General features: G+C 33.1%; 1 protein-coding gene across 1 annotated transcript; it reads right to left on the bottom strand.

Moving 5' to 3' along the window:
- Positions 1 to 47: 47 nt before the first annotated feature.
- Positions 48 to 17,803, bottom strand: LOC145317620 (carotenoid-cleaving dioxygenase, mitochondrial-like). Its single transcript, XM_080158769.1, has 15 exons — positions 17,663 to 17,803; positions 16,192 to 16,292; positions 15,697 to 15,761; positions 14,879 to 14,991; positions 14,406 to 14,509; positions 13,901 to 14,042; positions 12,219 to 12,329; positions 10,849 to 10,898; positions 9,575 to 9,688; positions 8,562 to 8,723; positions 2,846 to 2,909; positions 1,896 to 2,124; positions 1,459 to 1,559; positions 1,002 to 1,110; positions 48 to 514 (listed from the first exon to the last, which is right to left on the bottom strand). The coding sequence occupies exons 1-15, from the start codon at positions 17,700 to 17,702 to the stop codon at positions 370 to 372; spliced, it is 1,650 nt and encodes a 549-aa protein (XP_080014895.1). The 5' UTR covers positions 17,703 to 17,803; the 3' UTR covers positions 48 to 369.
- Between the last annotated feature and the right edge of the window lie 2,232 nt (positions 17,804 to 20,035).

The raw sequence follows: 20,035 nt of genomic DNA, 5'->3' as shown, positions 1-20,035 counted from the left end.
CTCTAACAAAGCCGCTACTATAAATATAAATAAGTGGACAATAAAACTACTATAGAACATATTTTATTTTTATGCAATATCTTAGAGAGAAGGTAACAGTGTTAATGTTAGGATAATCAAAGAATATTATTAGAAAATGGATAATAGTTATTGATCGCATCGTATTATAGACAGCATTCCGCGAATAATTAATGAAAAATTACAATAAAAACCAGTTTTGTTAGCCAAGCAAGTTTCCGAAGTCCCGTGCGAACAAAACTGGTATTAAACTTATGATTTTTATTTTAATATCCACGGAAACCTGTCTAAAATACGATGCGATAAATACCTATTCTAAACGTATTTACAAACTATATATAATACAAAAATTTACAATTCTCCCTTCATATTTTTCTTTGATTCTGTTGGTTTACCATCGTTACTAGACTTGTCCATCTGTAGAATATTGGTAAAATCTGCCTCTGGGAAGTACATACCATGGGCGGACCAAGGGATGTGGTAGGGTAGGTATGATCTTAACAAAAAGAAGATTCGGTAAAGTTTAAGAGCTATTCACTCTCTCTTTCCCTCTTTCTTTCTTTCTCTTTATCTTTCTATATCTCTCTATCTATATCTCTATCCTGGGCTATTTTTCTTTTTTTTTCTTTCCTTCTAAATATCTATCTCTATATGTCCATCCATCTATCTTTTTCTTTAACTATCTATCTATTTTTGTATCTCTCTTTCTCTTTCTATCTATTTCTCTATTTGTCTCTCTTTCTATCTTTTCTCTATATATCTCTCTAGTCCTCCATCTTTATTCGATCCATTAAACCCAGAAACAAGATATAGGCAACAAGCGAAATAAATCAAACAAGTGTTGCCCCCCAACAGCAGCTAAAAATATGTTTCTTGATTTTTTTCCGAATTAATTTCGTTGTTTGTTATAAGCTGCATTAAACATACTTTAGAGTTTTGTCTTATGTCCATTTAATTTTATATTTTATCTAAAAATATCTAACCTGGCAATAGTGTTGAAAGTTTGTGCATCAAGTAGTATGAGATAGGACTTAGCTGCCTCTCCATCATACATTAAACTCAACAATACTCCTTCGTCCTCAGATTTACTGTCTAAAAAGAAGAATAGCTTGCAAAAATGCAATAAACCTGTTTATTGATTTCTAAAATATATGTAGGAATATATATGCTTTATGGATTATTGGTCGGGTCAAATAATTATTGTTATTTCAATTTAACGATAAAAAGAAAGCGTCTTTATGTATAATTTTCATTAAGATTTTAGCACAAAATATTCTTAAGGTTGCAAAAAAGGAAAATTGTTTATAGGTTGCGTGATTATTTTTCTATCAAGGTTGCGTGATTTGCAAGGGTGTAGCCACTAGTTTATGATAAGTTAATAGGAAAAAATTATGTATTGAGTACTCCACGTACCAATAATGCCAAAAATATAAATTCTACCTGGAGCCTCTAGGAACCACATTTCTGAGGCATAATGATTTTCTTGGTACCAAACTTTATCTTGGCTGGAATCACAAAGATTCTTCTTTACCAATGCTGTCCTAAAAATAAAAAATAAACTATAAATTCCAATTAAAAAGCAGGGTGTGTGTCTATCTGTCTGTTTATATTGAAAGAACTTGATAACCATTGAACCTAAATGGCTCTTATTTACAACGAAGCTTCTTATAGATCCCGGGATGGTTTTTAACCATTTTTGGGAGAATATCTTCACCCTTCTGGTAATGAGTTGCGCCTGTTTGAGCCAAGGCATTCCCCTCTACTATAACTATTATTGTCGCGCACTTAATAAAGCAACTGTAGGACTATTTTTAGCTTTTAGTTATTACGCGGGGTTTCACCAAATGAGCTTAAACAATTGCTGTAATTGTATTTACCTGGAATAATCAAAAGCAGTGACACCATACACAATACAATACTTTCTACCCCGGTATTTTTCATTGATGACGGGGAAGTCAAACTGGTTGACCCACCGCGAGGCCGTGGGGTTGGGGAAGACCTGGTGCTGGACACTGCCCTCGGACAGGTTGATGCTGAACCTCATGAACTCCGAGTCCTTGTTGGTTGAGGTCCAGGTACTCTCTTGCGGCGGGTTCATCAGGTTGTCTGCAAATTATTCAGTCATTTAGTCAGGAGTTAAGCTGCTTAAGGTAAAGCTTATAAAAAATGACGTTATTCAATATAAGTGACCAATTATAATCCCGTATACATTTTACCATTGTTCAATTACAATGCATACTGGCCTATCATTGGTCATTTGTATTGTATGACGTCATTTTTAAAGGCACTATAAGATGCTTCTCTGAAAATAATCAGACATTTATTTAGGAAAAAAGTTGCTTAAGTTGAGATACTTCAGATGTAAAAAGTTGTTCTTAATGATGTTAGCATTGTGTCAACATGCAAATTCGATCGTTTATTCGAGTATGTGACGTTCATAAAAAGTGGTAATGACTGAAATAAAATCGACATTCTAATTTTTAGGTTACATTGTATGGTATAATTTATGTCGACTATATCACCCACGACATGATATTTTGACTAAAGTCTTAGGATCATGGAAAGAAAACTAGGTTAGGTTAATGTTAATGATTACCACACAGGGATATCCCCCCCCGGGCCCCCTCCCCCACCGCAAGGACTAGAAACAGGAGGAAAGCTACTGTGAAAATACGACGAAACCCACTACTTCGTTACCTTTCCATGACATGATCCTATTCTTTTGTTATTAAGAACTAAAGCAAAAGAATGAATATGATAAAACGGAAAAATAAAAGGACGTACAGAAAAATCACCAATTATAGAGAAGCTTCACTTCTACAAATACCTAAAAGCAAATATTCTCTCATATTTTCATAAGGAGTTGGGCATATATCAACAACAATTTCATCCTAAAATTATAAGATTATTAAATAAACAAGGATGACAACATCCATAAAAGCGAAGCACTGAAACGGTAGGACAAACGGACATTAACACTTGTATAGTGTTAGAACTTAATTATCATAATATAAATTTAAAAGAGTCAAAGCAAAATTGTAAGTAAATTTGTTGAAAAACTGCTTGATACAGGAAAATTTTATGGACATACTTACATTTTTAGGACTTAATTATAGAGTTGCTTCGCTTATTACATTATACTTTGTTGTCCCAGGAATCAATATACCAAAAATCAAATCAATTCGATGATTAGATCACATAAAAATTTGTTGTTAAAAAAGTAAAAAAAATCAACATGTTTAAAATGGACGTACGGACATTTTGGTAATGATTATAGAGTTGCTACGCTTTCTAAATCGCTTTCTACTAAAGGAATCACCATGCAAACTTTAAAATCGATAGGACGGGCCGACCCTAATTATAGAAAAGCTTCGCTTTTAAAAAAATTACTCTCAACCACAATTTTTCAGAAATTAGCCAAACATAAAGAAGTAAATGGATATGTATGAGAATATTGGATTTATTTTTGCCAGTGTTGGATGTATTTATGATATGCGTAAAATGAAGAAAATATTCTGCCTACAATACATACACTGTAAATTTGCTGGATGTGTTAGTGCTGTAGCCCCAACTACGGGTCCAGTAATTCAAAGAGTAGACTCGCTACTAGAATATTGCTTCTATATTTTAAAAATATTATTCGTGTATAAGTTTCCTAGCAACAACAATTTTATCTTAAAAGATAAGAAATTAATTCAAGGAAAAATAATATTACAAGGATGACACCATCCACAAAAGCGATGCTCTAAAATGAAAAGGAAGGACAAACGAACATTAACAAACGAAATGAATAAGCATGTTTAAGTATAAAAACAAAACTGTAGGTAAATTTGTTGCAAACAAATTTCGGATACTGTTTAAGGACAAACTTACATTTTTAGGAATTGATTATATAGATGCTTCGCCTATAACATTGTACATTGTTGTCCTCGGAATCAGTATTGCAAAAGTTAGATGAATATGATAATTATATCACATGAAAAATTTTTGTCAAAAAAAGAACAATTCTATCCTGTCCAAATTAACGAAAAGAGCTAACCGTCACAGACGGACGTACATACCGACCCTAATCATAGAAAAGCTTCGCTTTTAAAAATGCAGACGGATATTTATCTAATTTTATAGAAAACGCTATCTATTATACTAGCGGCTTCGCCCCTAGCTTCTAGAGGCTTTGCCCAAAGAGGTAATTGTGTCCCACCCCCCAAGAAAATAGCCTAAAACCACCACAGGACCAGTAGGTATATACCCTGAAGAGTAGAATCCGATTGGTTCAGTGGTTACCGAGTTCTTAAGGGACAGACAGACGAACAGACGGACAGACATCAAGCTACTTTGTATTATAGATAATTTTAGGGGGCTTGCGCGGGAGTAGACACAATTTATATTTAAAAATCACGAAACTTCAACAACGAAAAAATATGTTTAATCTTGTCCTTATAATAACTAATAACACCCAACAGGCAACCAACCCATTGATTGCACGACATTTGTCGAAACTGTACATGATAATGAGTTTCGTCTGGGCCAAGGCATTCCCTGCATTATAATTTACGCTAATGTCACTGGTTGACTCGTAAAGGTTAGTGCCCCTCTCAATATTAATTTGTTTAAAGATTAAAAATAATATTCGCGAGAGATAAAGGCAGCCTTAACAAATATTGTCTCGGTTCCATATCTTTCACATTTCAAAAGTACATCTATATTAAAAATATTGGAGATCAAGAAATTTTACAAATTAACATCAAATTTTGTTTCAACTTTTATTACTTCAATCTAGGTATCTAAAGGGAAAAGACAAAGACCGATAAATTGTTGTAAATCCCAAATATTGATACCCAAATTGGCCCCTTCTGTAGATTACAATTATTGGTTGAAACTTTTGGTCACATATGTTAATGTTCTTTTGTCTTCCTTATTTTATTATAATACCTTTTGAAATTGTACCTTACAGATCCTTGTGAAATACAGACCTCTGAATTCATGTACGCATTAAAAAGGTGTACAAAGTAAAATATTGAACTATGTATTCCTGTACGCATTAGCATGATGTACAGAGTAGAATACTGACCTCTGTATTCCTGTACGCATTAGCATGGTGTACAGAGTAGAATACTGACCTCAGAATTCCTGTACGCATTAGCATGGTGTACAGAGTAGAATACTGACCTCTGTATTCCTGTACGCATTAGCATGGTGTACAGAGTAGAATACTGACCTCTGAATTCCTGTATGCATTAGCATGGTGTACAGAGTAGAATACTGACCTCTGTATTCCTGTATGCATTAGTATGGTGTACAGAGTAGAATACTGACCTCTGTATTCCTGTACGCATTAGCATGGTGTACAGAGTAGAATACTGAAGAAAAAAAGTTGACCCTCAAAATTTCACCTTAAAGTGATACTTTTCTAATAGTTTATAGTCCACTGAGTCGTAAGCAGTAAGAATTGAAATCTATTCCCTTCTAACGAGATATTGGCAACTTTTTGCACACATTTTCGCAAACGGCAATTATTTCCTTTATTTGAAGTTTTTGTTAATAACATTTTCATAAAAGTTTTCAGTAATAATCATGTAAGATCCATTGTTGAGAAGAAATAACTGAAAAAATGTGTTTCCATGCAAAATAAGCTTAAAATCTAATGATTTTAAATATTTGCGATTTAATGGTAAAAAAGAATATTTTTTGCTTTTTGATAGCCTGAATATGTTTAATTTCGTTTTTTATTTAATCTATTCTTTGAAAAGACATGCATATTCTTTCAGATTTGAAAAAAATTTAAAAAAATTAAAAATCAGAATTAATAAGAATTAATCTATAGCCTTTAAAAAATACTTTTAATATTTTGAACCTATATAATCAATAAAATCAATGGAAAATAAAATAGTTTTATAAAATAAACTTTTGGAAAAGGTTTAAGATAACTTCATAAAAGTAACATTAAAGTAGGATATTTTACTTGTCTTTTTTAAAAATGCAAATTAAACATAGTTAACGACTATTTAATTATCAAGAATGGTAATAAAATATTTCAACAACCACTTAAACCTTTTTGTGGCTATGTTATTTACTTAAACAGAAATTCTATTTTGTCAGAATTATAAAAATAATGAAGTATTTTCCAAAAAGCTTGCAAAAAAAACGTAATTTTATCAAACTTACTCACAGTTTATAGCAGATATTGTTGTAAAATATTAATTATCAAAATAAAATCTTCAATTTACAACGTTTAAAACACCACTAGAATTTGATCCCCTCCATTTTTAAATTTAAGTTTTACAACAACAAAAAACCAAGGACTATATCTGTTCAGTGGATAGCGAGTTCCTTTGTTACAGACAGATATACATACATCTCATTATTTCCATATAGGGACTATCGGCTACGTACCCTTAAAGTCTCTAGGGGCACTTGGGGATAGGGAGGGGAGGGGGGGGGGGGGGGGTGGAGAGTCCTAACTATACTTAAGATGATTGTTTTTCAAAATTTTCAGAGGGTTATTTTTTGTTCAGGAGCAATTTTTATATGGTGGAGGCACCCTTCCCAAAATAGTTATAAACATTGCCAGGACATATAAAAAGCTTTAATGTAAAGAAAAACCATATCTGTCTAGCAGTTAGAGAGATTCTTTGAGACAAATAGATAAATAGTTATCATGATACTTTTATATAAGGATAAAAAAATCAAAGACGTTCAAGCTTTATTTTGGGATTCAAATTAAAAACAAGGATGACAACATCCATAAGTAGCGAAGCTCAAAAATTATTAGTAAATATCAGGAAAAATTACTAAAAAGCAGTGTCATACAATAAACATTAATGTTGATAAAATATAGAAATCAGAAAATCTTTAAAATCACGCAACCTTAAAAATCATAAAAATTAAAAAAATCTAGGAATCGATCTAGCACCGCAATTTATAGACAAATCTTAAACTGTTTTTAACCTATTTTTGAATGGGGGGTCAAAAATATACTAGGACACCTATAGAATCAGACTGCAGAGCCTAAATTTGAATTAAGTCCACAGTAAACTTTTTTTGGGGTATTTAAAAATTAATTTTTAGTGTTGCTGTAATCATTTTGACCGAAGCAAAAGCTTTTTTTTTACTTCGGGTAATATTGTGGCTTACAGAACATTTTTATATAATTCACTTTATATTGATACAATAAAAAAACATTACTCTGTTCATTGGAAATAATTTCTTTTTCCAAAACAATTAATTTCATTGAAAAATCTAACATTTACAATAAAACAAATAATTCTGAAATCTAACCAATAAGAAGTTTTGTTTTATATAATTCTTTACAATTCAAAAAAAGAGTGTTTTCACAAAGTGACTTATTTCCAATGTAGTTAAATATTTTTTATTTAATTAAAATGAAAAGAATGAAAACCGTACACATAAAAGATACATACTTTTTAAAATTATTTTAATAGATAAGTTTGAGTAATCTTATTTTATAACACATTTGTATATGTGACAAAAATAAATTTGTTGTATTGCATAAACATTTGTTGTCATTTAACCCTTTACAGCCATTTTTTATGTTTTTAAAATAAGTGAGAGAACACAAACATGTTAATGTTAATTCGTTGATATATTATAAAGAATTAACTTTTTAGTGAATTTTTATAGTAAAATCATAAGGCCTAATTTTACTCTATACCAGAATACAATATTTATGAAGCAAAACACTCTAAAAGCTACGAATTTTACCCAAATAAAAAAAAGACCTTTTGCTCGGATCAAAATGATCACGGCAACAGTAAAAATTAATATTTAAATCCCCCCAAAAAAGTTTATTGGGGACTTAATTCAAATTTAGGCTCTGCAGTCTCAATCTACTGGTGTCATAGTATATTTTTTATATACGTTTTGAAAATAGGTTAAAAACAGTTTAATGAAACTTGATAAAAAATGTAGAATATGAGCATATTCAATCGCAAATAATTTCAGCCGCAAATTCTGAATAGGAATTGAGAAAACAATAGAAAACCTAAAAATCTAGGAATTGATCTAGCACCCCTATTAATAGAAAAATCGTAATAAAACTTAAGGAAAATAGGTTGAATGTAAATTTATTCAATCCCTGAAAATTTCAGCTCATCATCTTAAAAAGGAGTTGAGAAAATCAGTAAAATATGAAAATGTAGGAATCGATCTAGCACTCCAAATAACAGACGGATGGACAAAACAATGTATTATTGTACGCATTAGCATGGTGTACAGAGTAGAATACTGACCTCAAGATTCCTGTACGCATTAGCATGGTGTACAGAGTAGAAAACTGACCTCAGAATTCCTGTACGCATTAGCATGGTGTAAAGAGTAGAATACTAACCTCAGAATTCCTGTACGCATTAGCATGGTGTACAGAGTAGAAAACTGACCTCAGAATTCCTGTACGCATTAGCATGGTGTACAGAGTAGAAAACTGACCTCAGAATTCCTGTACGCATTAGCATGGTGTACAGAGTAGAAAACTGACCTCAGAATTCCTGTACGCATTAGCATGGTGTACAGAGTAGAATACTGACCTCTGTATTCCTGTACGCATTAGCATGGTGTACAGAGTAGAATGGATGTGTGGTAAAGTTTGAAACTCCGCCAGTCTTCAGATCCACAACAAATATTTCTGTATCATGACCGTCCACCCATTCTATCAGCTCAAACACGTGGAAGTTGCCAGAATAATATTTCTAAACATAATTTTATTTCAATATTTGACTGTGTAAAAAGTTTTATTTATAATGTAATTTTTTACTTTAAATGCAGGATATAAAATAAAGCCTTTTTTAGGATATTGTTATGTCCCAAGGTATTTCTCATATTCTTTCTATAAGTGTAGTGCATCTGACATAGCGGCAGTAGAATTTTTTTAATGTCTTTTGTTATGACGCAGGTGTTAAGTCGAGATTCAAACTCGGTCGCGCGTAACTGCATAGAAACATTAGAGTAAAGTAATGCCATAAAACAACCATTTAATTTCATGAACTTTGTCTGGAAGTCCTTACTGCGCATGGTTTGCACCTGTTTATGACCCAAGACATTTTTCTTATTCTTACAATTAGTGTCAAGTGTAAGTCAACGTCTCTAGTATGACGCAGTGTGGCTAATACGACAGCAGGCCGACACATTGCTAATTACGCTACTACCGCGAGTTCTATTATTAAGGAGAAAATGTCACTACACAAGGATGACAACAATTTTAAGTAACGAAGCACTAAAGATTTATGGAAGGACAAACAAACAAAATAAAATATAGAGAAGATGTTCAGTTGATAAATGTGCTATAATTCTTAGAAATCACGAAACCTTTCTAAAATATTAATAAAAAAAATATTTTCAATGTTTTTTATGCATAACCGACAGACTAACGGACGAAGTAAATTATACAATTTATGCTCATTGATACAGGGATTCTTTCCTAAAAATTTCAGCCGTCTATTTTCAATGGCAGCCGAGAAAATCACTTTTCCCTCCTAGCTTTACGGACGGACTGGCGAATAATTTAATTATAGAGTAGCTTCGGTACTAAAAAGTAGTTTACCTTAGGATTAATAATAACAGGATAGAAGAAGAAAATTGCAAATTCTTCCGTGATTGAGAAACTATGAACATTCGAATATTTCTGGGGAATAAAGGTGGAAATAACATCAGGATCCTAAAAAAATAATCTCATTGAAATCAACACAAATATGTAATATCTTTAGTCAAAATTAAGGATGATATATGGGGACTTGAGCCTTAAGGCTTTGTAATTTGACCACTCATGTAGAGTAAATAGAAATATAAGACTTTTAATCACTCTGTTTTTCGAAAATATACAACAATGTAAGGAGAGTTTAAAGGACGCCTGCAAGAAATACCATTCTTTCAAAATTTTCATTGTACATAAAATGTCATTTTAAAATGCCTAGAACTTTTTTGTTATAGAAGCTGAAGGCTTCAAATTTGGGGTATTTGGTCTACTTGTGGCAGTCTTTCAGCAGTTAAAGCGTGGTATTTCTTGCAGGCTTCCTTTAAAAGGTGTAGGCCTAGATGGAAGGTAAAAAAAAAGTTAGATATTTTAATATTTAGTGCAATTAAATATAATTATCCTATTTTATAAAGTATAAAGATGTTTTTGTGTTTAGCTTTAGATTTCCACAGCTATTGATCCAATTGAGTTATCCATTTTAGGGAATCTTCATATAGTTGGTTTAGGGTAAATCTAATGTCTAGGTTTGTTTCTTAGAAAGGTTTTAGTCTACTTACCTACTCTTGCCTTACCCTTCCGATTACAGAAACCCTAGTTGGTAGTGGCGTAACCGATAATTTAATTTATTCATTTATTATTGTTTTTTTCTTATGTATGTACACCCAAGAATAATAAATCTAATCTAATCTAGTTTTATATATGTTATTAAAGATTTGAGAGCAGTTTGACCTAAGTAAAGCCGTTAATTTATGATAAACTTACATTGGCTCAATCCAAATAAAGAAAGGGACATTCGATTAAAAATATTACAGGTCGTCAAAAAAAATTTAATTCGATATCTCATTTGTTAGCTAAAAAACTTTGAGGATTTTTATCACTTCTTAATTAAGTTGCTTAAGCCTTCGGTGTCCCAACTTTTTCACCAATGATTTTATATACAAATATTGTAGTTTGTTCATCATTATTGGGGTGTGTTATGGGTTTATCGTCTAATCCAAAATTCCCCCCAAAAAATAGTTAAGCTTTAAATTCTCCTATAACAAAAGAAATATAGTTGAAGAAAATGATATTTAGGTTTTATATATCTTTTTTTATTTTCTAGAGATTGATTTCCTTTTTTTTACCTGGAATGTCTTATGAGGTGGATATCTTTGAACTTCCACATATGGTTTACCTAAATTGTATACGTATAATTAGCAGATACTCTTAAACAGTATCCTATACTTTAGTAGTTTTGCAACAAATTAACTTACAATTTTTTTTACGTTTATATTCTGCTTAATCAGTTTTAAGACACTCTAAGAGTGTTAATGTTCGTTTGACCTAAGGTTTCAGAGCATTGCTTTTGTGGATGTTGTCATCTTTGTTTATATTATTTTTGTATTTGAGCAAAAAGTAGCAAAAAAACTGAAATTCCTATGAAAATAATACAAATATAATTATATAATGTGCAAAAGTTGAATAACATAGAAAGATAAACAAAAAAATTGTATATTGTAAATATTTGTTCTAAACAAAAAATAATTCTTATCTTATTAATTATTATTTAATTTGTAGTTAAAAGGACTCTCCACAGAAAAATCAACTTTAGATTTTTGAAAATCTAACCTGAAATTATTATTCTCTGTTCAATTTTAGGCATTTTTTGTTTTTGTGGCATCGCGATCGAAGCCCTTTGAAATTTTTTACCTCCTTTTAGTGAATCCTCCCGCCATTTAATTTGTGCTGCTTTAGTAATTTTTTAGCTTCTATTTTTGCCGCCGTTGCCGCATTCATCGCCCTTCTCCGCCGCTACTCCGCTGTACGTCGCTTTTTAATACATGCTCCCCTCTCCCTTGTTCAGAAATTAAATGGAGGCTGGGGGTGTTGTGTATAGCTACGTACGCAATGTATAGCGGAGTAGCGGCGGAGAAGGGCGTTGAATGCGGCAACTGCGGCAAAAGATGGTTATATTTGGCGGAGGCGAACACAAAATGGAGGCGGCAGGATTGTCCAGTCAAGGAAGAGGATAAATCGTAGAGCGGCCGGTTGCAATGGAGCAAATGTTCTTTAGCGGCGAACACATATTGAGTGGAGGAAAGTGTAGTATATATTGTTATAGCGGCAGTACAAATAGGCGGCGGACAAAATTTTCAAAGGGCTTCGATCGCGATGCCACAAAAACAAAAAATGCCTAAAATTGAACAGAGAATAATAGTTTCAGGTTAGATTTTCAAAAATCCAAAGTTGATTTTTCTGTGGAGAGTCCTTTTAAAGATTTAAAAAAAAACTAAAATAGTTTTACAGTGGTTACTATTTTTCTATCTTTTCCTATGTCGACTTTCGAAGCAGCTTATAGCAACTTATAAAAATTGACGTCATACAATTCAAATGACCAATGATAGTATACATTTTACCATTGGGCAATTACAATGCATACTGGCCTATCCTAACTTATGCTTGTTCTTATGATACTGGCTTTTAGATAATTATTGAGAAAATGAATTTGGATCACCTGTAAAAAGTTTTTTCCTCATGAAGCTCAATGAATTATCTGAATCCAGTTCTCTCATATAGTGGGCACATCCAGACAGGGTGAAGGGATACGCGCTAGGACCCATCATTCCTAAATACAGACAGGGTGAAGGGATACGCGCTAGGACCCATCATTCATAAATACAGACAGGGTGAAGGGATACGCAGTAGGACCCATCATTCCTAAATACAGACAGGGTGAAGGGATACGCAGTAGGACCCATCATTCCTAAATACAGACAGGGTGAAGGGATACGCAGTAGGACCCATCATTCCAAAATACAGACAGGGGGAAGGGATACGCAGTAGGACCCATCATTCCTAAATACAGACAGGGTGAAGGGATACGCGCTAGGACCCATCATTCCTAAATACAGACAGGGTGAAGGGATACGCGCTAGGACCCATCATTCCTAAATACAGACAGGGTGAAGGGATACGCAGTAGGACCCATCATTCCTAAATACAGACAGGGTGAAGGGATACGCAGTAGGACCCATCATTCCTAAATACAGACAGGGGGAAGGGATACGCAGTAGGACCCATCATTCCTAAATACAGACAGGGTGAAGGGATACGCGCTAGGACCCATCATTCCTAAATACAGACAGGGTGAAGGGATACGCGCTAGGACCCATCATTCCTAAATACAGACAGGGTGAAGGGATACGCAGTAGGACCCATCATTCCTAAATACAGACAGGGTGAAGGGATACGCAGTAGGACCCATCATACCTAAATACAGACAGGGTGAAGGGATACGCAGTAGGACCCATCATTCCTAAATACAGACAGGGGGAAGGGATACGCAGTAGGACCCATCATTCCTAAATACAGACAGGGTGAAGGGATACGCAGTAGGACCCATCATTCCTAAATACAGACAGGGGGAAGGGATACGCGCTACGACCCATCATTCCTAAATACAGACAGGGTGAAGGGATACGCAGTAGGACCCATCATTCCTAAATACAGACAGGGGGAAGGGATACGCAGTAGGACCCATCATTCCTAAATACAGACAGGGTGAAGGGATACGCAGTAGGACCCATCATTCCTAAATACAGACAGGGTGAAGGGATACATGTTAGGACCCAACTTCCCTAAATACAGACAGGGTGAAGGTATTCGCAGTGGGACCCATCATTCCTAAATACAGACAGGGTGAAGGGATACGCAGTAGGACCCACCATTCCTAAATACAGACAGGGTGAAGGGATACACAGTAGGCCATCATTCCTAAACAAACACAGATAAAATATTCAAAGGTTGTTATAGAAATACTAAAAGGACGATTGCGTCCAAAAGAAGAAAAGATTTTCATACATTAAGAAAGAGAGAGGGAGAGAGAGAGAGAGATAGAGAGAAGGAGATAGAAAGATATTTTTAGGGAGAGGAAGAGAAAGGTGATAGTGAAGTAGATAGAAATAGAGAGAGGTAGGATGAGAGATGAAGAGAGATTGAGGTAGAGAACGAAGTAGATAGATTACGGAGAGCAAAGACTAGATATGAAAGGATTGCTTATAGAGTAGCTTTGCAAATACTATTATCTAATAACTAAAATCAAATATAACAAAATTTATCTTTAATTTTTATGTCTAATAGACGTATATAAGGATAAACTGTAATTATAGAGTATCAAATCTACAAATTAATGCCTACCTATTGTGGACAGATCAGTGATATTAAATCTGATCGGAACAGGAGCGTCTGTGACCGCCATGTAGATTCCATTCTCAACTGATTTCTCCCCCATCCTCCACAGGGCTGGGTTGTTGTTGTCAAAAGCTGTTCCAGTAACTGCCTGGAAGAAAAAAGTTCACGGATTTTTTTCGACAGCCTAGGAAATGATATCTGTAGTACCAAGTAAAATTATATTTGTTTGTCGTATATCTGTCTGTCCTTTAAGATCAAACTAACCCCTGAGCAAAAGAATACACCTTCTAATCAATGATGATTTAAAGCTATTTAGCTGGGGGATGGGATAACTTGTACCCCCCACCCTCCGAAAAAAAATTATAACCCCCCCTTCCTGAAAAGAAAAGTACAAAAATTCATTACAAGATTCATAACATCGACGTAACTATCATAATGCAAAAAGGTTTGACTGGCTGATAAAATAAATAAAATACTTTTATTCCCTTTCTGCTAAAGCTTGCCAATTTACCTTGTAAGATATTTGTAATTTTTCCATGAAAGTCCATTCATCCTCTGGGTCTGCAAATTTATTCAGAGTCGTCTGTGGCACCAATTCACCAGCCGCAACGCTTGCTGAAAAAAAATAATAAAATTTCTAACAGTAAGTTATTATAAACAGGTTTCCGCGGATATAAAAATGAACAACTATTAGATCAAAACCAGTACTAGTAACCCTCAACCCTAATAAACCTACATAGAGCTTTTTAAAAGCGAAGGTTTTCAATGATTAGGGTCGTTATGTCCGTAACGATTAGGTAACGTTTAGCTCTTTGCGTTAATTTAGACATGTTAGAATAGTCCTATAGTTCAAACTTTGCATGCTGATTCTTATAACAGTTAGGTATGAGTTAGAAAGCGTGACAACACTATATTCGTTACCAGAATGTCTGTACGTTCACTTGATTTTTAACTTTTTTGACAACAATTTTTTAGATAGCTTACCTAAATAATTAGGAGATTCCAGCATTTTACCAGAGAAGAAAACTTGGTCCCCCACAAATTTGAAACTGTGGAGCTTGGCAAATCCATCCAGCCAGCTGTTTAGGTGACGTCTGTACGGACATTAACAATCATTAGAATAGTTATTTCTCGCATCGTGATATAAACAGATTCCAGCGGACATAAAATGTACAAGGCACGGGCGTAAAAAAAACTGGTTTATATCTTTTAATTGTACATTTTTATTTTCGTAGAAAACTGGATATAATTTGATACTGACATAGTTTTTTTCTTATGGATGAGAACCGGTTCTAATCCACCGGATATTAATCGGTTTCGAATGAATAGGAGAAATTTTATTAAAAATTTTGTAAATAATTGTTTGACTGATTAATTGAAATTTTTTTTGGTGTTTGTGATTATGCAACAAGTCTGAATTGTATTGAGGAGTCGTGTGGATTTAATATTATATCATTAGGTAAATATTTTTTTATATGTAAATGTTGAAGATGATTGTTTGTTTGTCTAAATTAAAGTCGTAGGGTGGGTTTAAGGCTACCATTCTACACTTTTAAAAGTTATAAATCTACATATCTCAACCAAAATATTTAAAATTTTAACAACTTCATCTTAATTATCAATCGCATCTGTAATAGAAAACAACATAAATAAATAAATGGAAAAAAAAACATTATACAGGCTTACTCCCTTCTAAATAGGAAGAGAAATATTTTCAATTGCGAAAAAATTGGAGACATTTCATGACCATAAATTTAATCTTATAAGAAAAAAAATCTTTTAATCTAACGATAAAATTCCTGGGAGATTCGAACTTAAGCCGGGCCGGACCATTTCTCACATAGGTTCCAGACAACCAGCTTGGAACCTGAATTACAAATTTTAATTATCTTTTAACTAACTTTTGGGGGAAAAAACCTTCTTTGCCAGGAAAAACTAATGAAATTAAATTATGTGGGATAAAAGAATCAAAAAGACAGATCCATTAAACACTGACACATGACAGCTCTGTCTAGTTCACTATGTTTGACAGGTTTTTCTTTTTTATGCCAAATTGGCAAGGATTGTATTAGAAATCTGGTTAATGTGTCTATAAAAAGTCTTTCTTGCCGCATCACAAACTCTAAACATTATGGGGTCTATTTACAAGATTTCGAGTACTTAAGACGGTTTGTTCTTTTAATCTCCAAGGGAAAGGTCTCAAGCTGTAGTACTCTTATTGACAAAGGCTTGGAGAGAAAACACCACAAGGTACATAAAGAATACTGTGTGCTTCACCTGGAGAACAAAGTACCAACCTTAGATTCAGATTCCCATACCAAAGGAACATCATGAAATTCTTCAATATTTTCTTTCATATATTCTTTCCAACCAACATTCTCGTTGTACACAGAGCCAACTTAATTAAAAGTCGTTTCATAATCCGTATAATAAAGTAACAGGTTGTATGTCTGTCTGTTTGTACCGAAGGATCTCGCTAACCGCCGGGCCGATATAGTTCTCCTTTACAGGGTAGCTTCTCAAAGGTTCTGGGAAGGTTTATAACTATTTTGGGGGAAGGTACCACCAGCACAACCCTTCCTAGAGAAATCGCCAAAGAAAACTAATATAAAAAAATTCTTTGTCAGGGCGGTGCCATTATCGTAGAAACACAAATAAAAAACAGCTGATCTTAACAAAGACACATTTTTTGTTAAATTAGTTTTCAAAATAGAAATAAAAACATGTAAAGTGCCACTAGAGGCCTCAAGAAGCGTAGCAGCTAGTTTAGATACATTCGAATAAGCATTTTTTAGTGGCAAAGCCAAAGCTACTCTCACTATTTAACCCCAGGGATCTAAAGTGGTAAGACAATTGTCAATAAAATTTTTAACACCACAATGATGATACACAAAATTACTCCTGCTGTACATTACAATTAGTGGTTGAAATGTTTGGAAATTCAATAAAAGTTTTTAGCCAATGCCAACTTTGGGACTAGTGTAATAAACAGCCCAATGTCCCCTCCATCTCTGATTTAACCCACAATATCCGTTCGTCTGACTGTCTGTTCGTCCGTAGTCTGTAACGCTATGGGAAAAATGGGCTGCTATCATTGACAGATGGACTGGTTATTTGAATGACCAATGCATCGACTTAATAAGTTTTTTTTCTAGAGGGAGGGGACATTTGACTTATAATTTCAAACAAGTTCTCTAATTAGTTAGCTTGTCACTTTGAGTACTTTATTAATTAATAATTAGTTATTTAACTTTTTTTCAAATCTAATCACGATAAGCTAGAAAGGATGATAATATAGCAATAAAAGCGAAGCTCAAAAATTAACACGGACAAACGAACAATTATATTATCTATAATACAAAGAAGATTGATATCTTTCTGTCCATCCGTCTGAAGGTTAAGGTAATATATTTACTGGTCCTGTGGTGGTTTTAAGCTATTTTCTTGGTAAGGTGAGACACCCCCACCACCCCCCCCCAAAAAAAAAAATCCCCCTAAATTTTTTTTAGCTGCTGAACCGATATAGTCCTCCAATACAGTGAAATTTCTTTTAGGTTCCGGGATGGTTTTAATCTTTTTTTTTCTGCCCTTCCATATCACTTCGAATATAGTAAATATATAAAAATTTAATTGAATACAAGATGCTTAAAACTGACATACTTACACTAGACTTGAGACTCTTTGCTTACAACAAAGTGCCTTTTCGTCCTGGGAATAATTAATTATAGAAAAGTTTAGTAAAGGCTATCAAAATTATGAAACAAGTACCTTGTAAAATAATGAATAATGTTGAAAATAACAATATCATTTGTAAATATTATCACAAATCCACTAAAAAAATAAGTTATCAATCACAAAAAAATTGCTTTGCAGTAAGACGTACTTTTTACAACTAAGATAAGATTTAATTATCTTCCGCACTTGGCGATGCGGTATCTTATTATACAAATATAGAGTAATCACAGTTTAGTAGAATGTTCTTTTTTTAAAACGCAATAATACTTATAATATACAAGACATCTTATAGTAAACTTTGAGGATTTCCGGCGATATCCCTCAAATTGCCTATGTAGCACACAACAAACCTCCAACACCATAACAAAACATATAAGATTAAAACATATAAGATAAAAAGATTTCATGGTTTAACCTAGGTTTAGTTAGGTGAATTGGGGGTAGATCACCCCGCCGGGATGGACACTGGAGGTATATAATGCTTAATATATTTGGTGATCACTCTTAACATGTTTACTCATCTTCATTATGAAAACAAATTTATATAATTCATGTTCAAGTTTTATTTTGTAAATCAGCTTTTTATAAAACCAAGGGTGACAACATCCATTAAAGCTAAGCTCTGAAAAGGTAGGACAAACGAAAATTGACACTTGTATAGTGTCAGAACTGAATATACAAAATATAGATATATAAGTTTGGACAAAATGATACAGAATCTGTTTAAGGACATACTGACATCTTTAGGACTTGATTATAGAAATGCTTTACTTATAATATTGTACCTTATTGTAATATGAATCAATACTTAAAAAATCAGATCAATCGGATGATTATATCACATACAAATTGTTGTTAAAAAAGTTAAAAATTCAACATGTTTAAAATGGACGTACGGACATTCTGGTAACGATTACAGAGTTGCTACGTTTTCTAAGTCGTACCTAACTACTACAGGAATCATCATGCAAAGTTTGAAATCGATAGGACAATTCTAACATGCCTAAATTACCGAAAAAGCTATCCGTTACATACGGCCGTACGGACCGACCCTAATTACAGAAAAGTTTTGCTTTAATTATTGTGTGCAACATATTTTTGGAGACATTTTTTTTTTGTAGAAACAAATTTGCAAATCCTTTCAGATAATTTTAAGACAAGCAAATAATTTCGAATCCGTCAATATAGTTTATACCACTAAAACATTTTGTTTTCAAAAACCGTAAAATTACACAATCACCTAACGATTTCAAAACTTTTATTTTAACCTTTGCATTTCCAGGGATTGTACAATGGATCTAAAAAATTTATTTCTGGCTGTCTTAGACTTTGGGTACTAGAACCTATGCAACTTGTCTTATTTTGGATAATTTTAAAGACTTTGGGGACTAGCTTATAGAATGCCGCTAAAAATTATTCTCCAAGCAGACGAATCTTACTGAACATAATCAACACAAATACAAAAAGCTGTTTTTCTTCTAAGTATGTGTGTGATAAAACAAACATTTTGATGCTTTTATAATTAACAATTCTAATCATAATCTATAATTCATTATCCAAATTTAATAAAGATTGCTAAAGTTAAATTGTTGGAATTTTTCTAGATAAATCTCGTTTTGAAGATATTGAGTTATAACTCTGAAATTGAATTAACTGTCCATACTCTCATCCCTATATCCCAGCTTAGTTCTTATTGTTAATTGTGATCAATTTAAGGGAATGGACGCACGGACATTTTGGTAGTGATTATAGAGTTGCTACGCTTTCTAAATCGTACCTAACTACTAAAGGAATCACCATGCAAAATTTGAAATCGATAGGACAATTCTAACATGTCTAAATTAACAAAAAAGCTATCCGTTACGGACGGACGTACGGACGGACCGACCCTAATTATAGAAAAGCTTCGCTTTTAAAAATGAAAGATAAACTAAGCTATTCACTTTTCATCTATTGGGTTATCCCTGTATTTATGTGCATGTGTTCTTTGAACCCTTAAAATTAAATTGAGTACATTGAGCATTCAATATTTACATAAAAACTTTACAAAAAAGGAAGACAACACCCAAAAAGCGAAGCTCTAAAATTAGACTGTAATATTAACGAACTTTAACACCTTATAGGCAGGAAATCAATTTATACGTCTTAAAATCATAAGTAATTTGAAGCAACATTGCTTGAATACAGGATTCTTTTTAAGGACATACTTAGATTTTTAGGAACTTGAATATAGAGATTATTGACTTATAACAATGTACCTTGTTATCCTAGGAATCATTATTCCTTAAATTAAACCAATAGGATAATTATATCATATAAAAATTTCAAATAGTAATAATTAAACCGTTATGATTATAGAGTTGCTACACTTTCTTAAACTGTTTAGGACTCATCATTCAAAGTTTA

This window comes from Acartia tonsa, chromosome 4 (genome assembly GCF_053477335.1).
Source record: "Acartia tonsa isolate MP-2025a chromosome 4, ASM5347733v1, whole genome shotgun sequence".
NCBI classification, from domain to species: Eukaryota; Metazoa; Arthropoda; class Copepoda; order Calanoida; family Acartiidae; genus Acartia; species Acartia tonsa.
Note: the sequence above shows the minus strand (reverse complement) of the source record. Positions and strands in the feature narration are given on the sequence as shown.

What these genes read in the sequence shown, in the direction of transcription:
- LOC145317620 (XM_080158769.1), bottom strand. Translation starts at nt 17,702, where the DNA reads ATGATATTGTTATTTTCAACATTATTCATTATTTTACAAG. An exon ending in AATTACAAATATCTTACAAG is followed by an intron (nt 14,043 to 14,405) that starts GTAAATTGGCAA and finishes TTTTTCTTCCAG; the next exon opens with GCAGTTACTGGAACAGCTTT. An exon ending in ACTGCTTTTGATTATTCCAG is followed by an intron (nt 1,560 to 1,895) that starts GTAAATACAATT and finishes TTTTATTTTTAG; the next exon opens with GACAGCATTGGTAAAGAAGA.